At 39.5% G+C, this 23,678-nt stretch overlaps 1 protein-coding gene across 2 annotated transcripts in view; it reads right to left on the bottom strand.

Annotated features, from left to right (window-relative positions):
- Positions 1-10,092: 10,092 nt before the first annotated feature.
- The window catches only part of TBK1 (TANK binding kinase 1), a 30,761-nt gene continuing 17,175 nt past the window's right edge, over positions 10,093-23,678 (bottom strand). For both annotated transcript variants that reach the window (XM_085323802.1, XM_085323801.1), the window contains exons 13-21: positions 17,127-17,205; positions 16,117-16,238; positions 15,914-15,990; positions 15,538-15,577; positions 13,307-13,408; positions 13,109-13,205; positions 11,927-12,033; positions 11,491-11,562; positions 10,093-10,740 (exon numbers count right to left, since the gene is read on the bottom strand). In XM_085323802.1, coding sequence (XP_085179928.1) covers positions 10,689-10,740; positions 11,491-11,562; positions 11,927-12,033; positions 13,109-13,205; positions 13,307-13,408; positions 15,538-15,577; positions 15,914-15,990; positions 16,117-16,238; positions 17,127-17,205 — 748 coding nt within the window. In that variant the 3' untranslated portion in view covers positions 10,093-10,688. The remainder of the gene's footprint in view (positions 10,741-11,490; positions 11,563-11,926; positions 12,034-13,108; positions 13,206-13,306; positions 13,409-15,537; positions 15,578-15,913; positions 15,991-16,116; positions 16,239-17,126; positions 17,206-23,678) is intronic.

The following is a 23,678-nucleotide window of genomic DNA, read 5'->3' as shown; positions in this document are numbered from 1 at the left end:
TCCCCCCCCCCCCATAATTAAAAAGCCCTCTTTTAAGAGATATATATCATTCATTAAAATGGAATCCCTCAGTCCTTTAACTGCACTAAAGCAGCAGCCATCTACTGAATATTCAGGGCCAATATCAAAAGAGTACTCTTCTAAATGAAATGAGGCCCCGCATCAAAGGCTAGCCTGCAGTTCCAAAGTACTCATTTTTGATCGAAAAAAATCAGAAGGCCTTGATTATCCCTGCAACTGTGCTACACTCTTTACAACCAAAGGAAGATTGCTAAAAAAAAGAGACACACTCTGAAAAACAGTTAAAAAGATGTAAGAGATGATTCAGTGAACAAAGCTGAGATGACATGAATAGTACGTTTGGGGTGAAGATGGAACTTGCCACTTTATCTATTAACATGGGCTTCTGCACCTGTGCAGAGCACCTGGCCCCTGAATGGGCTCTATGCAGGGACACTGAGCACAGATCACACTAGACTCAGATTACATGACAGGTATGCTGTATGTATAGAGAATAACATTACAAGGAAGGGAAAAATAGGCTCAGGGACATAACTACAGACAATCTCTTAAAATATACCCACTAACCTAATTCCCATTTCATCTTTAAGAAGACTCCATCAACCCAAATTCTGACAGAAGCGCTTTATTTTTTCTTTCTAGCATAGAGGTAGCTTAAAAAATGCTTGTGAATCTTTGGTTCCTTGCAATATTCATACCAATATATATGTTGTTACATAGGTGACAGCCAGTCTTTAAGAGTCAGTCCATTGATGCCATGCTTTTGAAAAGTAGTATCTGTGGATTTCCAACCTGGCTCCGTTACTTAATAATGAAAACAAATGACCTGTTTTTCATGGTACTTCTCAATATCATCGGATTAAGTATCTTCAGAAAGTTTGAACTGAAAGTCGTGAATTTCTACAATTTCTCTATATTCACGTAAGAGAATTTTACACTTGCCTAAAAGTGATTGCAGCGATGTGTGTGTTACAAGCAAACATACAAAATAACACACAGCATAGGTAAAATCTCTGAAAAGGTGTAATAACATTTCTGTTTGGTTCAATGAAAAACTGCATCCAAAAAAAGGGGGGGGGTCTCAAAATTCAAGGCAAATGAAGTCATTTAGTCATTCACTGTCCCTGCACCAGTATAAATCTAGTCCATTGACTAGACTATGTGGAAAACAAAACTGTTAAAAAAATGTAATCCAAAACCTGCCAACATAAAGGTAGACTTTCATCTAAAGCCATTAGAAATGCTTCAATTTTCAAATGCCAAATGACAAGGTTAACCAAGAACATAAGAGCTGCTACACTACATAACATTAGATAACATGAAACCATCAATACAGTGTAAGAGATTGAAAGAAATTTTGAATACTATAAGACAAAAAACACTCTTTAACTAAAAATCATTGTATTAGTTTAAATGGAATGGCTTAAATTAGAATAACCCAGGTAGCTTATGCTTCAAACTAGTTTGAACAAGGAAGTCAGACCAATGACGTTCTGCATATTTAGCATATCATCATTTTTTTATCCCCTCAAAATAGAGGTGAAAAGGTGAATGGCCATGCTGTACCACTAAACCAATTAAGTCTCCCTTGAAAAGTAATCTAGAACAGCAAGAGCTCAGATATTACAAAGCATCTTTTTCAGTGGTATTTCATTACACTTGGCTTTCTTGCTGGGCTGAGATCCAGAAATATCAGTGTTGCCTCAGTTTATTCCAAGAAATAACTTGTTTCTTTGCTGTTTGAATAATGTCCACCTTGTGCACAGCATTTGAACAGAAGATCATTGATCTCCTTAAACTCCTTTCTTCCACTCTGATCTTGCTTCCCTATTATGAGAAAGAATTTTTTTCAAACTTTAGCRGCAGCCTGACAACAAACTTCTGAATTATAAATAAAGGTTTCACAAAAAGGAAAAAGATCCTTTACTCTGTAGCTCTTCATTCACTCCAGTGATATGATGTTTCTTCATTACACACACTAAGGGATGCACAGAAACCCAAAGATGACTACAGCCCCACTGTGAAATTACAAAAGCAAAGTCTCTACTGAAGCRTGGCTACATTATGTTCCCCTTCCCCGCAGCAGGCAGGACAGAGATGCTCAGAGTAGACCATCTCTCCCATAAAGACACTGCTGTTCTTCTGTAAGATATCTGTTATCTTATGCATAAGATATCTATGTAAGATATGAGATATATATATATCTCGTTGACACGGAATCACCACACCAATTTACCATGTAGTTCCTTCTTTATTTGCAGCGGACCATCTGGAAGATGCTGTTTTATTTTTCTTTTTAGATGACATAAAATGAAGGTCCCTACCACTTACGGCCTTTAGAAAACACAATTATTTTAGAACCTTTCAGCAAAAGAATGGCACTGTTACATATAGCTAACAGCTCAAAATTTTTGAAAGGTACTCACAGTTGCAACATCAGGTGTAATTTTTCCTTCACAAGCCTGGCTGTAGTCACTGATGCATCCACTGCAGCTTGCAAGGCCATTTAAGTCACGTTTTAGAAGTTGGCTGCTTTTGTTACATCCTTCACACGTCTTTGGTGCATTAGCTCTCTGCAGTGAGGAGTATCTTTTTCTTCTATATTCATACACAAGAGCGCGTGACTAATGGCATAGACTGACATCTGGCCTCAGTGTTGATTTAGCAACTCCAAATCATGAGGACACACGGCTACTTGTTCCCCCAAGCCACTGGACTGTTCTGGCAAAGCTACTGCTTTTGTTGCCCTGAGTTAAATTTTCAGCCAGATCAGTTCAACAGTCTGGCTCACTGGTGTGCCTGCCAACCAGGAAAACCTGCAGCAATCTTTGTGCATCTCAGCTATTGTTTCCTTTCATCTCTGCATCACTCTACTGCTTTTAAATATTATATTCATGCTAGGTTAAAAATGCCGAATGCTTCCTGTGCTACTTAAATGGCAGTTTCTAAGAGTAGCTTGAAATACTACAGCTCATAAAAATGAAGCCTCTTGTGGAAGAACAGGAAAAAAATGGTATAAACTGTAATTATTCTGAGAAAATCAGAATATTAGATATACAATCTAACATGAAATTTGAAATTCTTGCCACAGAAAATTTGACCATAAAAGCAAAAAYATGATTTTTAGGTCTATTTTCACATAACTAGATTATATAACCTCTCTGAAAAAACAGTGCACTAACTAAACAATAAATAAAAATTACATTATTTTCACAATTCAAAGTATTTGCATTAAGACTAGGAAACTGTAAAGGTAGAGCTATAGAAGATGAGYATAACAGTGAGAATAGCATAATATTGTAAGAGAAAACTTAAATGTCAGCAGAGGACTATATGAGATTATTACATTTCCTTAAGACAGAACAAAACAGTAAGAAAGAAGATTGACCTTTCTGTCCTACTTTAGGTTTCAAATATCATCTGCTAAACAAAAGCTCAGTGATGTAAATCAAAAGCCAATCACACATCTTAACACATCACTCCACTACGACAGTACTAGTTTATCTTTAATAATGTAATTTTAATCTTTTTTTTTTTTAACCGTAACTATGAAGAATGTGTCTCGGAGTTCTTAATGGGAGAGGATCTTTTTCCTTCAATACATTTTATAAAGGCATTGAAAATAAAACAAGATACATAATGTTTTTAAAGTGATATAAAAGCAGTAACAGCAGAGGTACTCGACAGATACGCAGACAATTGCTGCCCTTGTCATAAGCTCTGTTCCTCTCTGTATTAGTCTTTTTTGCTACAATTTCCCAGTAACRTAAATGCTACTGTGGTCCCAGCAAATGGAGTTTTAGGACAAAAAACATAGGGGTTATTCCTGCTGACTTTTCAGTATATGGCCTTGAAGAAAAGTATTAGTCAACTAATTGGTAAAACCCCCGGCAACTCACTAAGGGTCCCCTCATCCTACCACCAGTGGTAGGACAGCACAATAACCATAAGCAGGAATGTTTAAAGAAAAAGATACAACCACAGAAGTGAACATGCCTGCTGGAAAGCACAATGAAATTAATCTTGGAATGACCACAAACGTGGCCAAACGCTTTTAAAACTGAGGGATGACAAATGAGGATTTTTATTGACCACGACTAGATTATATTTCCCTATCACAGAACATAGGAGCCAGCAGGTGAGTGAAATCACTGTATTTTAGAATATTTCAGTGGAAGAAAAATAACTAAAACAAACAGAAAACTCAATTGCTTTCTACATAGTGAAAGGAAAAGCCATCTTTGTCTACTATGAATCAGTCATCGAAGTCCAAAAAGATATTTCTATGGTGGGTACACAATACATACTTGAGACATTTAGCATCTCAAGACTGAGATACAACGATGTGCAGACTAGGTAGTACTGTTTACACTAAACTTAGAAAACCATACAAAAACCTCCAGAGCACCACTAAATACAGAGTTAGAATCCTCCTGTTGTATATAAACTGTGCGTTTTTGTCTGGATTATATGATGTCCCTGCTATTCCTTCTCACCAGCTTTACAGCACGAACAGGACTCAACAGCACTGGACAAATCCACAGCCCACTACATACCAACTTTTTTATTGGGGGTGGAGGGGGGAAGGACTCTCTCCTTAAGGCTAGGAAAGAAACACGATTCTAAAAGCCAGGCCACCGCCTTCCCGACAGACACGCTGCRGCGTCACTCCAGGCCACCGCGCAAGTTCCCAACTCCCCACATCGCTTCACCACGGCCGCCCCGAGGGGCAGCGACCGCCCTCCGCCGGGCGGCACCGCGGCAGCCGGTAACGGCCGCGGGCGCGGGGCCGCGGGGCCGCGGCGGGCGCTCACCCGCGCAGCGCACGCCCTGCGAGAAGACGAAGCGGCAGCAGAGGTCGCACCACGTTCCCGCCGCCGCCACCGAGCTGAAGCGGTGCCCCGTCGCCTCCTCCTCCGGCGCCGCCGCCTCCAAGATGGTCCGGACGTGGCGCCGGCGCCCGTACACGGGTCCCGGGACGCCGGCGGGCGCGTCCAGCGGCAGGAACATCTCCCGGGCTGCCCTGCTCCGCCGCGGCTTCGCCCGCTGCTCCCCGCCGGGGAGCCTGCCCCCGGGCGCCGCCGCCATGCGGCCCGCGGGGCCGTGCCGGCGCCCTGCCTTCTCCTCCGCCGAGCGGCGGCAGCCCGGCGGGGGCGGCCCCCTCTCTCCGCCGCCGCCCCGCCCGTAACGGTCGCCCGTAACGGTCGGTCACTGGCGGCTGCCGCAGCGCGCGCTGCCTCCGCGTGAGGGGCTGCGCTTCGCCGCGGCGCTGCCTTGGCAAGCGGCCGGCCAAACCCCTCCTTAAATAACACGTTTCAGGGAGAAACCCTGAAACYCAGCTCCGAGCTGACCCGCCCGGTCCCCCTAGCCCCCGGCAGCATGAAGCAAGTACGCGGCTCAACTAGCACTTTCAGGCATTTACCAGCAATATTACACATCATAAACAGAAGATTTCTAGGAGGTGCGTTTTATAGTGGGAGATAAAATAATATTTTGTCGCCTAGACCGCTAGTGTTCTCCCCCCCACCCCGGTCAAGTTTCTACAGGAAGCTTTTAGGAAAATCCCATACCTTGCAGAGAAAATAACAGCTATCAGCTCCCACCACGTAGTGCGAGGATCTGTGCAGGATCGGCAAGGCATCCTGCTTGACGAATTCAAGCAGCAGTGTAAGYAGGGGGCTGAGAGTAGACCGGATTTCAGCCCCACAGAACCCCCTTCCACGCCGCCRAACAAAATCTCTCGTTTTGCAGCAAAGTTGCAGCCAACCCCACAATCATACATACAACCCAGATTTATCACACCTGCACTTTTGGAAAACGCTGCTCGTGAGCTTACTAGTACATGACTGTCACGCATCCCAGGCATTAAAAATGCCCATTTTAATGCAGCCTTTCAGAGATCTTAAAATGGYATAAAATTAGCTTGCAGGAACTAGGGTTAAGGCATTTTCAGGCTTTGGAGATAAAGGATTAATGAACAGTTCGCCTGCATGTTCTCACAGTTCCAAGGAATGAAAGTACAAAGAAACGCTAAGTCTTTTCACCCATTTTCTGTACTGCAGATTGTAAGCTATGCTCCTATCCAGCTCCAACCTGGAACCGCCACAGAGGTCCTCCAGCTATCACCAGGCAAGCAGCGGGACGACTGTGCTGTGCTGGCGTCATCCTGCTCCGCAATGAGTTAGCAAATGAGCCTGCAAGGCCAGCTAACWCCTCGCACTGCTTCGTGCCTCTCATGAGTGGAGCTGCGCTCCCTCCAGCATGGTGCTGCCCTATGGTTGGATGCACTTGCTCGTAACTGGCTCTGGAATTGCTTTTWAAAAAAAAGGAAAAAAGCCACTTGCCATACAGCATAGATATATTCAAGGATGCAGGAGCAGCCATCATGCTGGCACATCGGGCATTGACAAGAGTTGGTGATATATCTTCAGTAGATTTTGATTAAAATGATTTTCCTAAATTGCTCAAAGCAAGTAGCCTGGACAATGTTTCCCATAGCTAAACAGTAATGCCATAACCTGTAACCTGATGGCATCTCTCTGAAAGCCTGGCTAGTCACATACTATCTTAAACACTTGTGCAGGTTTTCAGGAGCTGAGTACAAGCTTGAACAACTGTAGTATGCCCACATGTGTAGCATGCCAACAGATCTACCTGTTGCTGTCAGTCTTTCGTGTCAGTACGAAGCAAAATTCTCCAAGCCCATATGGGCACAGTGACCACTGGGCAGGCTGGTACTAATTCGCAAGGCTGAGCTGCAGCTCCAGGAGCATGGATCCTGCCAGCATCAGCAGTCCTTCTCCAGGTCATCTCCTGTTCATTGATGGATACTACCCCTACTGGATTTATTTGTGATCAATGGAACAAATAACCAAAAAAGAATGAAAAAATACTGTTTAGAGCACAGAAAATTAAAAGGAGACCCAGAATGTCATGCAGCCACCTCAGCCAGCAGCATGTCTGCATGACCTGCTGCTGGCTGAGGTGGCTGCAAGAGCTCCTGCCCATTAACCTGTTCCTAAAAACTCAGGTAATAGAATAATAGATATTACTCAGTTTCCAAAACCATTTATTTATTTTCTGATACTTCACTCTATTTGCCATAAGAAAGTTTTTGCTAAGCCAAACAAAAGTCTAGTCTGGACTTTTTTTTTTCTTGCACTACAATTTATGATCTCTAGTCCTAGGACCACAGACATACATAAGACTCATCTTCTGCAACAGCATTTAGATAAATGAAGACTTCCAATTCTCCCTTTCTTATGATCTTCTCATTTTTAAGCCAACTCCCATTTTTTCCAGTCCTAGACCCTAACTATTCTTTTTTCTCCCCCCTAGCCTATCATCAAGTAATCAGTATCATTTTTATCTTTATGGGTAAGCCAGTGTAAAAGTGCTGGTCATTGTGCTGGTCACAAGGTATGCTGGTCAGAGGAAACCAAGCTTTCCTCTGCATAGACCAGAATGCGATTCTAACCTACTGATTTCCTAGAAGCCATCATTAGTTTTGCTAACCAAATTTGGCTAACCAAATCAATTATTGTGCCATTCCTAGAAAAGGAAGATTTCACAGTAACAGCAAGCTATGCAACTGCTTAATAATAATTCTGTGATTAATTTTGCCCAAATAAGTCTATGTAACTCCAGTTTCCACATCTTTCCTTTCTAGGCTTTAAGTTAAAAAAAAACAACAACCAACCAATCAATCGAACAAACAAAAAAGGAATCTCTTCTGGTTCAGCTTTTTTAATTCTTGTCATAACACTATATCCAAAATTAGTCTGTGATTATCACTTCTATCTATCTACAGTAATCTTAACTAAATTAGCACTGATTCAGCTCCACCAGAGGAATGTTTAATACAGGGCAGGGACTAGGAATTTCATCATTGTTAGAACTAATTTTCATCAGCTCACATTTCAGCACAGTGGATGAAAAATAACAATAGAAAGAAAAAGGAGTAATGGCACTACCATATATCCTGTGTTAATGATTCTATTGTATGGGACGCCTTCTGGACAACTGACTAATGCAATCTAAATAGCAATTTGCTACTTCTGATTGCAGACTTTATATTTCATGTGAAATTACGGGGAAATAAAAATTATAAGGCAACACTGAAATTAACAAAAAGTGAAATAATGAAAAGACTTAAAGAACTAAGTACACACCCTACAGTAAGTGGTTGATGATGTATTTATGTAATTAAGTCACTGACTCATGCATTTTCACAATTCATATGAAGACAGGTTTGTTCAAGTAACAGGTAATTAATATAGTTATCTAACTCCCTCAGAACAGTAAACCAGCTTCAGGAAGAAGGATCATATATTACTTTCTATCACTTCTCCTGGCAAATCAGCAGAATGACTGACAGTATCAGGGCACTTATTTTGAACCAGTTGCATGGTACAATATGCTATACTTCAACGTAATATATTTATTTCATAAGAAGGTAATCAGTAGATTATAAACTCATTACTTCAAGTTCCTTAACCAGTCCTTAGCTAGAACTACTTTAGAAAAATTTAAACAAAGATTACTGATGTGTTTGACAACACTAAACCCAGCAATGTTTAAAACAAACACAATATAAAGTAATATAAAACATTTTCAAACATATAAAAGAATGCCAACACATACTTCAATATGTTGCTACTACAACCAGCCTTCCTTTTCAGATTGCTTGAGTAAAGGAATTTGAAAATTATATATTACAACTAACACTCATTTCTTTCAAAATCAAGAACCTTTGAAATAACAATGTTTTTTTCAGAATTAATGTTGAAAAAAACATATGATTTATGTACAATTTACATAGCTGTTCAAAAAATTGGGCTTTTATCTGTTTTGCTGACACTCAGTCAGACTATAGATGTGAATGAATGAAAGTATAACCAGGCATTAAAACATACCAGTTACACATAATGCAGGTATTTTGAAACAAATAATTAAAGAATGCCATGGCTAACCAAGGAAAAAACATAGAACCGTTGGACTAGTTTTGCATAGCTATTTTTTTCCCAAAAGGTTTGCAAAGTATGAAGCTCATCACATCAGTGTCTGAATTTCCTTTTAATATTTGATCCTCACCAAGAACACTAGACTGCAGGTATCAGAGACTTCAAGGCAGTGAGTATCCTCATCTTTTAACAGTAAGAGAACCAAGTACAAATTTCATAAGTTTCTATTTAAATATTTTTGAAATACATTGGATGTTTTGTATTTTGAGAACAGATAAGCATGGACTAAAAATCACAAAACCATCTGATGGTACCAAAGCTTACCAATCCTTAAGTTGTATCTGGAAGTCTCACCATTAATTATGGAAAATTCTAAATATCCTGGAATCAGCTCTTCCTGAGCAGATGCAGTACAGTAATTAGAAGGGCTACTTGGATACTATTGACCATCCACGGCCTAGTTTCCACCCAGAAGAATGAGAATACTAAATGAGCCCTGCAATATTTGAATGCGCTCCACTTTAAACAAAGATAAATACGTCTGTGGCATTCAAACACTGTGTAGGATGTTTTGAGGGGTTTATAATTTTTGGTTTTCCTCTTCCTGTTCCTCTTCTTTCATATGCTTTGGAGGAGACTGTTTCACTCTCCATCTCTACAACCTAATCATGTAGTAATAAAAGCAATACCAATTTATAGTGGAAAATAAACACACACAATCTTAATAAATTCCCCCTCCCCTCAAGTTTAGTATCTCAGTCAGAAGTCAGCAGTGCATGTGATCCCTTTCAAGATCTAGGCAACATCTGGATTAGATTTTTCTAATATTTAGTTACCACTGAAACATGATGCTATCCAGTTTACTGACTACTGAAACATTCCAACACAGATTTTTTAACCTTTTTTTTATGCCTGCAAACAGGATTCTGAAAAGGCTATCGAATTCTAAGATCCCACTTCTCTTGTGGTAAGGAACAAGATTTCAGAGAAATTCTGAAAATGCTGTACTCCACAAAAGGAATTTTTACATTTGATCTGGCAACCTGACGGACAAATCTCCACAATAAAGACCAGTCAAATAATTACAGACAACATGGCACCAAATATGGACAAGGACTTAAAAAAAAAAAAAAGTGAATTTATTTCTCAGGTAGAAGGGAACAGCATGGATGTGAAAGAAAAAAACACATTTCCACTCTCTCCCATCTGCACTTTTAGTTCCTATTCATGTTAATTTAAAGAGATCTTATTTAAAACAGTCTTTTATGTTCAGTAAATGATGATCAACGTCATTCAACCAGAGGCCAAAATAATAGTGGTGATTAAAGGAATCTCAAAACACCCTTAATAGACTATTCAAAATTTGCAGAGTTCTGAAAGTTGCAATTCTCTTGTAATAAAGAGTATACTGAATTCTGAAAAGGGGGCAATATTCAAACAAATGTCAGCTTCATCACTTCTGTCTTTAGGATTTTGCTAGAGTGCCTTCAACGCATAAATTCTCTGCCAATAGTAATTCTTTCCTAACATTGACAAAAAAGATATATATATTTCTTTTATATTTACATATTATACATATTTACATTTTTAATACTACAGTTGCAGAGGAAAAACTGAGTACAGATATATTATCTGTCTTTAAATGTTCCAACAGTATTTTTTCCCTTTGAAAAATTTACAAGTCCTTTTCAGGTCCTTTGATAGCTAGATACAATCCACATTCCGCAGGCCACCGTCCATAGTCAAAGTACCAAATCTAAAATGAAAAAACAGTGTATTCTTAGCTGATTGAACAGATTCACATCCCAACACACACGTCTTTATCTAATTATTGTACATGAAAAGAAGATACAATGAAGGATACTATGCTCTAAGTATAGAATACTGGGGAATAATTACAAAAAAAATCCCCCTCCTCGAAAGTTTAGCTTGAAGCTAAGCTCAGATTTGCCAGCACTTACCACAAAGCTTTTAGTAGATCACTATTTTTATATTTTTTACCACCATCATCGTCATTAGAAAACTGACCCACTGTTGACACCTATGAACAGGTGTTCACAGAGAAAAAAGCAAAATCATTCTCTATGTGATAACGAAAACACTCTTTCAGTATCAGGAGAAATACATCAGCCTCTCTCCACTTTTCATAAGTAAACGGCAAAACTGCATTCATTCAGATTGATATAATTCCATAACTGTTAAAATTGGTATCTAAAAGGGAAGAGTCAAAAGACCCCAGTAGATTGTTTCAGAAATACTGGGTTTAAATTCAGAATTAAAACCTCTTTGTACAACAGACATTTCCGTTGGCTAAACAGAAGTTACCTTAAACAAGAATAACATGATTGCTGTCAGAACGATTTTACAGTAATGTTTCAAGGTTTTGAAGAAAGCTTGTTACATCTCACACGAGCAGTTCAAAACCATGTTTACTGTCATCAGAAAGATTATGTACCAAATTATGGCTGTTCCAAATATCAGTCAAAAAAGGAGAATGATTGCTTGCCTTTCCAAAATGTGATTGTTCTCAACCAGCTCTTTAACAACTCCTTCCATTTCTTCCTTTAGTTTCTTCATACTGTAGTAACAAACAGTAAAAGCAAGGTTACAATTTTTATAAGAATAGTTATCTACTATGACCACTCACCACCACAAAGCTTTCAGCAACTTGCAAACATGCAAGCAGCAACATGCAAAAGAAGGAAAAGATATCAGGTTGGTTTTTCAGTAAAAGTGATGGATGATATATTAGTGTTGTCTCCTACTGATTTCCACCACTTTAGCAATATAGTTTTTTCTGCAATAAGTATAAAGATCCTGCTCTTAACTGAGCAGTCACTTAAGCTTTGCACTTACAAAGCAGTTAAGTCAAACATAAAAAAAGTAATTCACCTATATAATAGATAGAGAATATTACATCAATTCAATTAAAAAATTCTTACCCAAGAGTCATTTCCACTAATGTGTTTGAACTTGGATAAACTGGATTCATTGTGTGTTTCATCCCACTGGAAGCTGCAAACATTTTTTGTGGCAGAGCATCTTGTAACTACAGTGAATAAAAAGCAAATATAAATTACAAACTAAGTTGTCACACACACCTTGGTGTTCACCTTAAAATATTCTTTAAATTCTCAATTGCCAGGATGTCTCACAAAATCACTACAGTGGGGAGCCATCTGAGAGTCTGCAAGTTCAGCTTATCATAGCAAGTTCTGTATTGACATGACCTACAGTTCCCTGATATGCTCCATCTTTTTAACTGCCTTATATTTTGATAATAAACTCTCTGAAGGAGGGATTATCTATTTAGGTTTGTAGATCTCCTAAGACAACAGGAGCTTAATCAATAACTGGCATCTGTAGTGCTACCAAAATACAAACAAGTAAAACACTGCTTTCCACTATAGCTTCTACATCTATTAGGTGKTTTTTTTTGTTTACATTTCCTTAATAAAGAACAGTAATTTTATTGTATGAAAATGTTCTTTTGTGCCTTGAGATAGGGTGGTTATTTTTTTTTCTTTGGCATGGAGACACTATATTAAATTTGATGCTCACAAGTCTCACTAACTAGATGCCACAGGAAAGAAAAGCAGCTCTTCCCAATCTCTCAATTTTGAGACAATTCTTAATAGTTTGCACCCCACAGAATCACTGTCCAAATGTTACAAAATATTTTCATTTATGGCACCAGTGGCATTACATTAACATGTATCCTTGAGTCTCTGCCCCAACCTTCAATACTGGAGTAATGTTTTTATGCTTCATAGGAGTATTAAAATAATCCTCTAGGCGCTCAGATACTATTATGATAGGAGTTGTACAGAATGTTTCTCAATGAATCCAAATCCACTTGCATAGCTTTTTTTTTAGGGACTGCTAGCCCTACAAAAAGAAAAAAAAAGTCAGATTCAAAATCAGTCTGACTTCTATGCCACTTTTCCAGCAGTGAAGCTACTACAAACCATACTAAAAATACTATATCCATGCACTCCTCTATTTCAGTGCGACTGCACTGATGTAACTAAAGCTCACTATAAACAACACTACTGGTAAACAACATGGAATAGAGTTTTTTTTTTGCTTTTGCAAACACTTGACATAATTTAAAAGCATTCTACCTCATTTATATAATCCTGATACTTGGATATCTCTTCTTCAATATCAAAACATTGGTTGCTAAGAGCCAGTAACTGTTTCCTTATATGAAGCATTTTCCTAGGGGAAAAAAAAACTTTTTTAAAAAATTCCCTTTAAAAAAGTGCTGCAGTCAATACTACCAAATATATAAAATAAACAAACAAACAACAGTATCTTGCCTTGTCCAGTCCTCAGCCTTGTCCAGAAATGTATCATACTTGCTGACACATTCATCTTTGAATAGAGTTACAGCTTTTGTAGCATGCAAATACAGCTTCTGTCTGTAACACAGGAACAACAGGAACAATGTTGTTATATTGTTTTCAGAAGTCCATTCCTCTAATTTGGTTTCTGAAACTTGGAGAATAGATATATGGACTTAAAATCCCTTCAGTCAACTTTCACTCTTGTTGTTGTACTGCATGAGAACTCGGCACACGGCATGAAATGACAGGTTATGTTTCAGAAATAGAACCTGGCAGAGAGAAAATGTTTTATCTGTAGCATTTAGTTTCAATTATTTGCATATGAACAGTTGATCAAATATCTTTCCCAGTCAACATTTACCTGAGCATGTATATTTAAAGAAAAGGAAATCTAAACAGAAAGAACAGAAATTCTTATTTTTTATTTGTCTTGTGCAAACACTTGGAACCTTCATTACATGCAAGTAGTTCTTTGTGCTGAGTAATACATACACAACACAAATACTGTTTTGTGTGTCAGCTTAAACTTATGACAAAAGAAAAAAAGCAAGCAGATGGAGAGATAAGGACAGGAAAGTGAAACAAAATCCAACCCTGGTTAGCAATGCAGAGAGTAGTCCCACTGTGGCTTGCCCTGCCATGTGATGCATTGCATCAGCAAGTGAAATTACGGGATGTAAAATATTCTGACACTGTTTCTGGTATCTCACCAAGTCTTGCATGATAGCTACTAGTTAATCAAATGCTGGCTGGAGTATGGCTAGTTTGCATGTAAAGTATGAATATCTGTCATTTAGCCAGAAAATATATGATTTGAGTGCTGCTCCCTTGTCTATTTAGAGGTAAATACTGCAAACACTAGTCACCCATTCTAACGGAACAAAGTTCTTCAATTTCATTTTTCAGATCAGCAGAGCTCAAGCTACAGCACTGCAGAACAGCAGGTACTTTATACTACTACTGCAGTTTCTCTCTGGGGTCAACCAAGTAAAATTGGATGTAATTAGGATCCCAAAGGTACCTAAACAATTCCGAGAAGACACTTCTGATAGAAAATACATCGCTTTTCAAAACCATGGAAATGAAGCCTATATATTGCAGGCAATTGTATCCAAGTCACTTTCAGTTTATCAACATCTGCCTTAAAATTAGTTAGGTTTCTGCCCCTGCTGTCCTTTACCTTATCTCTCTCCTCTACTTGACAGTTATCCATTTAGCTTTCTCTAGGGCAAAATCAGGTGAAATGGTTGGGAGACTACCAGTGTCTTCTGCAAGTTAGCTTTCTATCAGTAATTGTCAGTAAAGCTACTAGTGGTAGCAACAGAATTTTAAGAAAATGATACAGGGGTGTCTAAATTCATATAGCAGCAAGCAGAGTCTAGAGAGCTACTCTGTTGAGCAAGCACAAGGAGAACAACTCAATTACCTAAACACAGCTATCTAACACCACACCAGATGCACAAGGATATCCTGTCCATCCAGAAAGGTGCAAGTCTCCCATTCGCTTTGGGTTGTACCCATCAGTCCCATAAGCATACCTAATATCTTAAGCAAGTGATACAGTACTAGGTATCTGCTGGTGAGAAACTGAATTGAACCTGAGACATCTATTACAGGATGAGCAGAACAGCTGTTTACATTTGCTCAAGAGCTAGTCAGTAGAGTCAGGGGTGCCTTAATGGGAGCCCAAACACCCAGGTTACATATAGACGCTTAATGCAAGTACCTCTCAGTAGTAGTAAATTCTTCATAGAGATGAGAACTGCATTAAAATTTACTTTACATGCTGTATTCCCTAGATTAAGTCACTCTATAATGTAATTCAACTAATTGATATGTTATTAATCTGAAGAAAATGATCTCTGCCTTTAAGTCACTTAACTGCTATTGAGGGTTTTTCTCTTCCTAAGGGAAAAAATAATAATTTTTATTTCCTAAAATACAGTTATGTCCAGATAAGGAACAGGTATTAACAACTGTATTTAAAAGGTATATCAGCAAAGGAACTCCACTGCCAGGAAGCACCTCATTATAACATGTTGGCTCTCCATATATTTACAAAGTTTGAAAGAAGTAAGTCCATGACCTAAAGAGCCTACAATTTAAAATTAATAATCATTAACAGAAGAGGTTGTTGCCAATAGCACCTAAAGGACCTGTAAGCAACAATGACATTTCCTAGAAATAAATTCAAAAACACTTACTTGTCAAACTTGTGTATTTGTTCTTCATTATAAGAAAGCCCTAGGATTAAAACAGATAACCAGTTATTGCAGTTTAATTCTATTAACTGTATTTATATAGAACTCCAATAAATCTACCCGTTTTCTATTTGTTTTCCTCCTCCTCCTGTCCTTGCAGGTAAGAAGGAGTAATTTACTTCCTTCCAGAGGTGCTATTCAAATTTCTGAGGCTAACTGGTCTTTTATTTCTTCAGGCTTTAAGATAATACTCAACTGAGACAGATACATTCACTCTTGCTGATTGTTTCCTTACTGCTACCATAAATAGCCTAGCAGATCAAATATTTTCTAGTCTTTTACATTATAATTTATGTTAAAAGTAAATCAAGTTACTTACTACGTTCTGCTTTGTCTTTTTTGAACTGATAATAAATATCTGTGATGGAACATAGCAGTGTCTGCAGCCTCTCTGGACTAGAATGACAACAGGAAGAGAATGACATATTTTATAAATAAACTTAAGTACACATTAATGAGTTTTGTAAATTACAACTCAATGTAGAATTCAATACATATTAAACCAAAGAAACAGTTACTTACTTTCTGTCTTTTGGATGCATGCCTTCCTGATTTGCCCAGGTGTCAGCCAGTAAACCACCAGGAGAAAGTTTGTTTTTGATATCTTGAAGACTAGTTTCTATTGTGCCCTGAGAGCTGGAGAGCTACATAAGAGCAAAAAAGATCAATCTTATTGCCGGCTAAAGTGAAAAATTATTTCAAGCTGAAACAAGACCAAGTACCTTAATACTATAAGCTCAATTGTTTAACTGATATTCATTAAAGGAACATATCCAGTCACATACAGAAAGCCTGCCTAAGCTTCTCTAAGATCAGATATAACACAACATTATTAAAGAAGGATCTTCTTTGAAGATGGCATTCCCACTAAGTAATATGTGCTTTCTTTCAAAGTCCTCAACAATATGTTTCTTCCTTTCATATATCCTCTACTTACTTCTACACTTGCTCTTTCAGTTTATTAACAATCTGTACAATGACTATTCACATAACTCATAACAACTCTTGTACTTCAAATAACCTCCAAAACAGAAGTGCATGAAGCATCTTTTGTTTTCTAGAATAGAGAACTTTAATAATTTTTCACAGGACACCAGTCTGTAAAGTCATTTTCAATTTTTATTTACTTATCTGAAGACACGATACAAATTTTAGAGCAGATCACTCTGAAGTACATGTACATGCACCATTTTAGAAAGGCAATGAGGTAGTTCAGTATTATTCAAGGAAAGGAAAAAAAAAAGCCTCAAACTAAAAGATACAGTTCATTGCTTTATTTTTTTTATTCAAGTATTGTAGTAAATGGGACTTTACTTTTCAGGACTTACTACTTTCAATACCCTGGGCTAGCAACAAGATTTACTCTGTTTTCAGAAAAATATCCACATCTCAGCACTGGGATTTTAACAACATCTGGCAGTCTAGAAATAACTATGACAGTTCAAAATCCTCATTACCTGTCTGACTCTGAATTTGGATTTTTCTCTAGAAAAAAAAATTTAGGAATGATACTGGTTTTGTAAGATACATACGCGCAGTAGTTTCCCATGTATCTCTGAAATTTCATCCACTTCTGATGTTTCCAGGTTGATCTGCATTAAATTCTCACATCTGACCACAGAAAAACACATAGCACGATAATAAGAGAATAAACGAGCACTGTGAATACATTCCAAATATTATTTGAATCTAAAGATTAACATAACTACCACTCTTTTTTACATGAAACACAGTATTTATCCACCAACCATGAAAGACAAACAACCTTAGAGGCCATAAATAACACAGGAATTATTTTAGTTTTAAAAGTCTTTGAATTTTTTCATACACTTGAAATGTTTAAAAAAAGGCTTTAAACTTCAATTCCTAATTTCTTTATTCTGCTCTCATTACTTTTATTCTTCAGGCAAGTAATTTCTCATCAAGTAATTTTTAAAAGATTACCAAATAAAAATTACTTAAAACAGCCAATGTCAACACACCAGAACTAATGATAGAATCATACAATACAGGACTCTTTCGAGGCCCTGTAATTGGAATGAGTACACTTTAAATCCTTTAATGAGGATCCACTGGAGGGCAAGTCTGGTGCCAGCAGCCRCGGTAATTCCAGCTCCAATAGCGTATATTAAAGTCGCTGCAGTTAAAAAGCTTGTAGTTGGATCTTGGGATCGAGCTGGCGGTCTGCCGTGAGGTGAGCTACCGCCCGTCCCAGCCCCTGTCTGTCGGCGCACCCTCAGTGCTCTTAACTGAGTGTCCCACGGGGCCCAAAGCATTTACTTTGAAAAAATTAGTGCGTTCAAAGCAGGCTGGCCGCCGGAATACTCCAGCTAGGAATAATGGAATAGGACTCCGGTTCTATTTTGTTGGTTTTCGGAAACGGGGCCATGATTAAGAGGGATGGCTGGGCGCATTCGTATTGTGCCACTAGAGGTGAAATTCTTGGACCGGCGCAAGATGAACTAAAGCGAAAGCATTTGCCAAGAATGTTTTCATTAATCAAGAACGAAAGTCGGAGGTTCGAAGACGATCAGATACCGTCATACTTCTGACCATAAACGATGCTGACTCGCGATCTGGTGGCGTTATTTCCATAACCCGCTGGGCAGCTCCCGGGAAACCCAAGCCTCTGGGTTCCAGGGGGGAGTATGGTTGCAAAGCTGAAACTTAAAGGAAYTGACGGAAGGGCACCACCAGGTGTGCAGCCTGTGTCTTAATTTGATTCAACACAGGAAGCCTCACCCAGCCCGGACACGGACCAGATTGACAGATTGAGAGCTCTTTCTCGATTCCGTGGGTGGTGATGCATGACTGTTCTTAGTTGGTAGAGCAATTTGTCTGGTTAATTCCGATAATAAGAACCAATATTTTAGTGCCATGAGGTGCTTTTCTTTGGAAACTTTTGGAAAGATTGAGCTACCAAAACCTTACAGGTTGGACTATTAGCACTCCCTGTTCATACTTAAAATTTCCATATGACTGTAATTCAAGTGCTAAACAGATCAATGGGGAGATTTTTAATGCTGAGTCTCAGGCAGATTTTTTTTTTTTAACATCATTAAAACAGCTCAGCTATTTTCAAAATGATACATTCTTTGCTCAAGCTGAATACTCAGTTTACTTTTCCACATAAAAGGTCTGAATTCTCATGCTGTGAAGCACAGCCTAGAAAAGGGATAGCTTTTCCAGAGGACATGCACCCTCTGCTAACTTCTGGAAAGTCTTCTAAAGTTAAATAAACTGAAAAACCTGCCTGTTCGTAAAAGGCACATGCCAATATGTAAGAAGCAAATTTCTATCTATGAGTCCTATTCCAGTCCACAAGTGAATGTAATTTTTCTTCAAAATTGCTGCTCTGAATCACAGAACAACCAAGGTTGGAAAGAACATTTAGAGATCATCTAGTCTAACCCACCCGCTCAAGCAGCCTCAGCTACAGCAGGCTGCCCAGTACCTTGTCCAGACAGCTTCTGAGTATCTCCAAGGATGGAGACTCCACAACCTTTCTGGGCAACCTGTTCAAGTGCTCAGTCACCCTCAGTAAAAGTTTTCCTCATGTTCAGCTAGAACTTCCTGTGCTTCAGTCTGTGCCTATTGCCTCTTGTCCTGTCGCTGGATACCACCAAAAAGAATCCGATCCCATCCTCTTTACGCCCTCTCTTCAAATATTTATACACATTGATAAAATCTTCTCTCACTCTTCTGCAACAAGGAAGGTTAAGGCCCATGTGGAATTAAATCTGGCAAGGGATGTCAAGGACAACAAGAAGGGCTTCTTCAAATACATCATTAGCAAGACGACGACTAGGGAAAATGTAGGCCTGCTGCTGAATGGGGTGGGAGCCCTGGGGGGGAAAGGATACAGAGAAGGCAGAGTTACTGAATGCCTTCCTTGCTTCAGTCTTTACTGCTAAGACTGTCCCTCAGGAATCCCAGAGCCTGGAGATGAGAGAGAAAGTCTAGAGAAACAAAGACTTTCCCTTGGTTGAGRAAGATCGGCTTAGAGATCTTTCAGGTGAACCTGACATCCACAAATCCATGGGCCCGGATGGGATGCACCCATGGGTACTGAGGGAGCTGGCGGATGTTGTTGCTAGGCCGCTCTCCATCATCTTTGAAAGGTCCTGGAGAACTGGAGAGGCACCTGAGGACTGGAAGAAAGCCAATGTCACTCCAGTCTTCAAAAAAGGCAAGAAGGAGGACCCAGGAAAGTAGAGGCTGGTCAGCCTCACCTCCATCCCTAAAAAGGTGATGGAACAGCTCATTCTAGATGTCATCTCCAGACATATGGAGGAAAAGAAGGTGATCAGGAGTAGTCAGCATGGATTCACCAAGGGGAAATCCTGCTTAACCAGTCCGATAGCCTTCTAGGATGGAACGACTGGCTGGGTAGATGAGGGGAGAGCAGTGGACGTTGTCTACCTTGATGTCAGCAAGGCTTTTGTCTCCCACAGCACCCTCTCAGGCAAGCTCAGGAGGTGCAGGCTAGATGAGTGGACAGTGAGGTGGATTGAGAGCTGGCTGAAGTTGTGAGGGCTGTGTTCAGTAGGTTGTGATCAGTGGCACAGAGTCTAGTTGGAGGCCTGTAGCTAGTGGCATCCCCCAGGGCTCAGTACTAGGTCCCATCCTGTTCAACTGCTTCATCAATGACCTGGATGAGGGTACAGAGTGCCTCCTCAGCAAGTCTGATGATGCTACCAAGCTGGGAGGAGTGGCCAATACACCTGAGGGCTGTGCTGCCCTTCAGAGAGACCTGGACAGGCTGGAGAGTTGGGTGGAGAGGAACGTCATGAGGTTCAACAAGGGCAAGTGCAGGGTCCTGCACCTAGGGAGAAATAACTCCATGCACCAGTACAGGCTGGGGGCTGACCTTGTGGAGAGCAGCTCTGCAGAGAAGGACCTGGGAGTGCTGGTGGATGACAAGTTGACCATGAGCCAGCAATGTGCCCTTGTGGCCAAGAAAGCCAATGGTATCCTGTAGTATATTAGGAAGAGTGCTGCCAGCAGGTCAAGGGAGGTGATCTTGCTGCTCTACTCAGCCCTGGAGAAGGCCTTGAGTACTGTGTTCAGTTCTGGGCTCCCCAGTAAGACACGGAGCTATTGGGGAGAGTCCAGCGTAGGGCTACAAAGATGATCAGAGGGCTGGAGGAAAGCCTGTGAGAGCTGGTCCTGTTTAGCCTGGCGAAGAGAAGACTAAGAGGGGATCTTACCAATGTCTACAAATATCTTAAAGGGAGGGTGTCAAGGGGATGGGACTGGACTCTTTTCAGTGGTGCCAAGTGACTGGACAAGAGGCAATGGGCACAAACTGAACCACAGGAAGTTCCACCTGAATGTGAGGAAAAACTTCTTTATTGTGAGAGTGAGAGAGCACGGGTTTCCCAGAGAGGATGTGGAGTCTTCTTCTCTGGAGATATTCAAGACCCACCTGGATGTGATCCTGTCTAACGTGCTCTAGCTGACCTTGTTTGAGCAGCGGTATTGGACTAGATGATCTCCAGAGGTCCCTTCCAACCTCAACCATTCTATGTGATTCTCTTCTTCAGGCTGAATAGGTGTAGTTCACTCAGCCTTTCCTCATACGAAAGATACTCCAGTCTCTTAATCACCGAAGTGGCCCTTTGCTGGACCTGCTCCAGTAGCTCTGTCTCTCTCACACTGAGGAGCCAAGAACTAGATCTAGCACTGAGAGCTGCGGCCTCACCAGGACTGAGTAGAGTGGCAGGATCATCTCCCCCGACCTGCTGGCAATGCTGTTCCTAATGCACCTCAGGATACCATTGGCCTTCTTGGATACAAGGGCACATTGATGGCTCATGGTCATCTTGTCCACGAAGACTTCCAGGTCCTTCTCTGCAGAGCTGCCCTCCAGCAGGTATACATCCAGCCTGTACTGGTGCATGACATTATTCCTTCCCTTTATTGAACTTCATGAGGTAAAGGAGATGCTATTGAATACACTGGAGTTGCAAACTAATGTTGAAATCTAAGAGGCCTTTTTCTGCTCAGTCCTTGCAGAATGAGAGGAGGAGTCATCTGAACCAAATACAGATTGAACAAGAACCACGTCAGTCAACTAGCATAATTGTAATTTGGTAATTTGTAACTAGGCTGTCCAGGTATACTGTTGTCTAGCTAGTTACCAGCTTTGTTGGTTTCACTGATGATGTTTTTCTTAAAGGAAGTATCCTCAAGCCCAGATGTGTCAAGAGTTGTTATGCATGTGCTTGACATGGATGCAGCAACTCTGATAAATCCTTGGTATCTCCAATTACCACCTACAAGCTGTTCAATTTGCACATACATAGGAGCTCCAATATGGCTTAGATCTGTTGGAGCTGTTCTACATGTGTGCATTAATCATCTTACAGGCATCTAGATTTTCATACGAATCTGGAAGTAAGTTTAGAGAATCCTGTGACACAGACTTAAAGGAAAAAAAGGAAACAATTACCCATAGAATTCTATGAATTATAAAGATTGTATTAGAGTATCTAAGAACAAAAGTAACCTAAAGAAGGAGCTGAACAAAGACACTGTGAGGACACCTGAAAAGCTGCTGGGAAAGGTGAGTGACTTAGAACTGAATATTTAGTGGGACTGGCAGAGATGAAAATAAAAAATCTGGAGAGAGAAAATATGAAACTTAGATGGAGAATTTGGTGGTTCAGTTCCATCTCCTGCAGATAGCATTTGATTGACAGAATCAGAGCAGAAGAGTTTGCCTACTAGAAAAATACTTGCTTCCAGAGCTTGCAATGGATGACAAGAGAAACATGCATCACCATTCTTCTGTGGCCTTGAAACTCAGAAGTTGTCTCTTATGCTACAAGATAGTAATTCATTAGTTACCCTTAGCATAAATTTCATTATTGTTAAAGGAAGTGCTCTGAAAAACTTCCTACTACATAGGTCTAAGTAAGTCCATATGGGCAACTGCATGATTCTGCAAGGCAGACCCCTGTAATTTGAATTAACAAGAACAGACAAATATAATTTTAAAGTCACAGGGAGGATGAAGGAGGACTTTTGTGCAGTTTACTTTTGGCATCCTTATGCACATGTGCTGTGACAGTCAGAAAGAGGTTCACATGCTATTTTTGCCAAAGGATCCATTTGATAGAGTTCTACCTGATTCGTTAAAGATGGAAAAGGACTGCAATAAAAGCAAGAATAACATTGTAAGACAGCGGAAGGCTCGGCAAGTCGTTTAAACCAGGATTTCCAGATTATAAAAGTTATGTCTTTTATTTTACAAATGCTTGACATAGAATCAGTTTCTAACTTGCTAAAGCAAGCACTCATTGCTACAACTAAGGGTAACAGAAACTGTGTTTAAACACATAAAATAGCATATAACAAAACAGTCTGAAAAATCATGGCCTAAGCATCTCCATTTGACATCAAAAGTATCAGTAGATATTTCTGAAGTTTATTTTTATGCGCTTATGTTCACAAGTTGTACAGTGGGAACAGTATCTCAGAAAGATCCTTATCTCACAGAGCTAGGTCTAATAAACACTGATGAGGATAATTACTTGTTGAAGCACTGTTTAGTAAGGAATACTGAAGAAAAGCCAGTGAAGAAACTAATAGTTCTGTTTTCAGAGTAAAAGTCTGAACAGTTTGCAGCAAATAAGCTGTTTGCTAATCAACACAGGAAAGAAGGAAAAATGCTCCACAACTTTCCATTGAATATATCCTTAATAAGGAAGAGTTGACATGGGAGAAAAAAAAAAAAAAAAAAAAGCTATGCAAACATACAGGCAGAGACTAGTCTCAACATACATGTGTAACAACTAAATAGTGTTATAACAGCAACCCTATTTTTTTCTCTATGTTTTTGTCTTTACAGCCTTCACAACTGAATTGATCTCTTAATGCAAATGTACAGAAATATTTTACAGCTGTTATATCTCCTATATGAACGTTAAAATTCCTTCCATGGAAAAAGTGCTAAGGTCTTAAAACTGTGAAAGTAGTAGTATTTAAATTCATTCTTAATAAATGCACACAAGCAAACTAAGTGGCAAAAGCACTATTTTAAGGAAAGCTACTAGATTCTTTGTCCAGACTTTACTATA

Source organism: Rhea americana, unplaced genomic scaffold (genome assembly GCF_003343005.1).
Source record: "Rhea americana isolate MKP2758 unplaced genomic scaffold, rheAme1 scaffold_88, whole genome shotgun sequence".
Classification (NCBI taxonomy): domain Eukaryota; kingdom Metazoa; phylum Chordata; class Aves; order Rheiformes; family Rheidae; genus Rhea; species Rhea americana.
The sequence above is the reverse complement of the archived record's forward strand: the minus strand, read 5'-3'. Positions and strand labels throughout refer to the sequence as shown.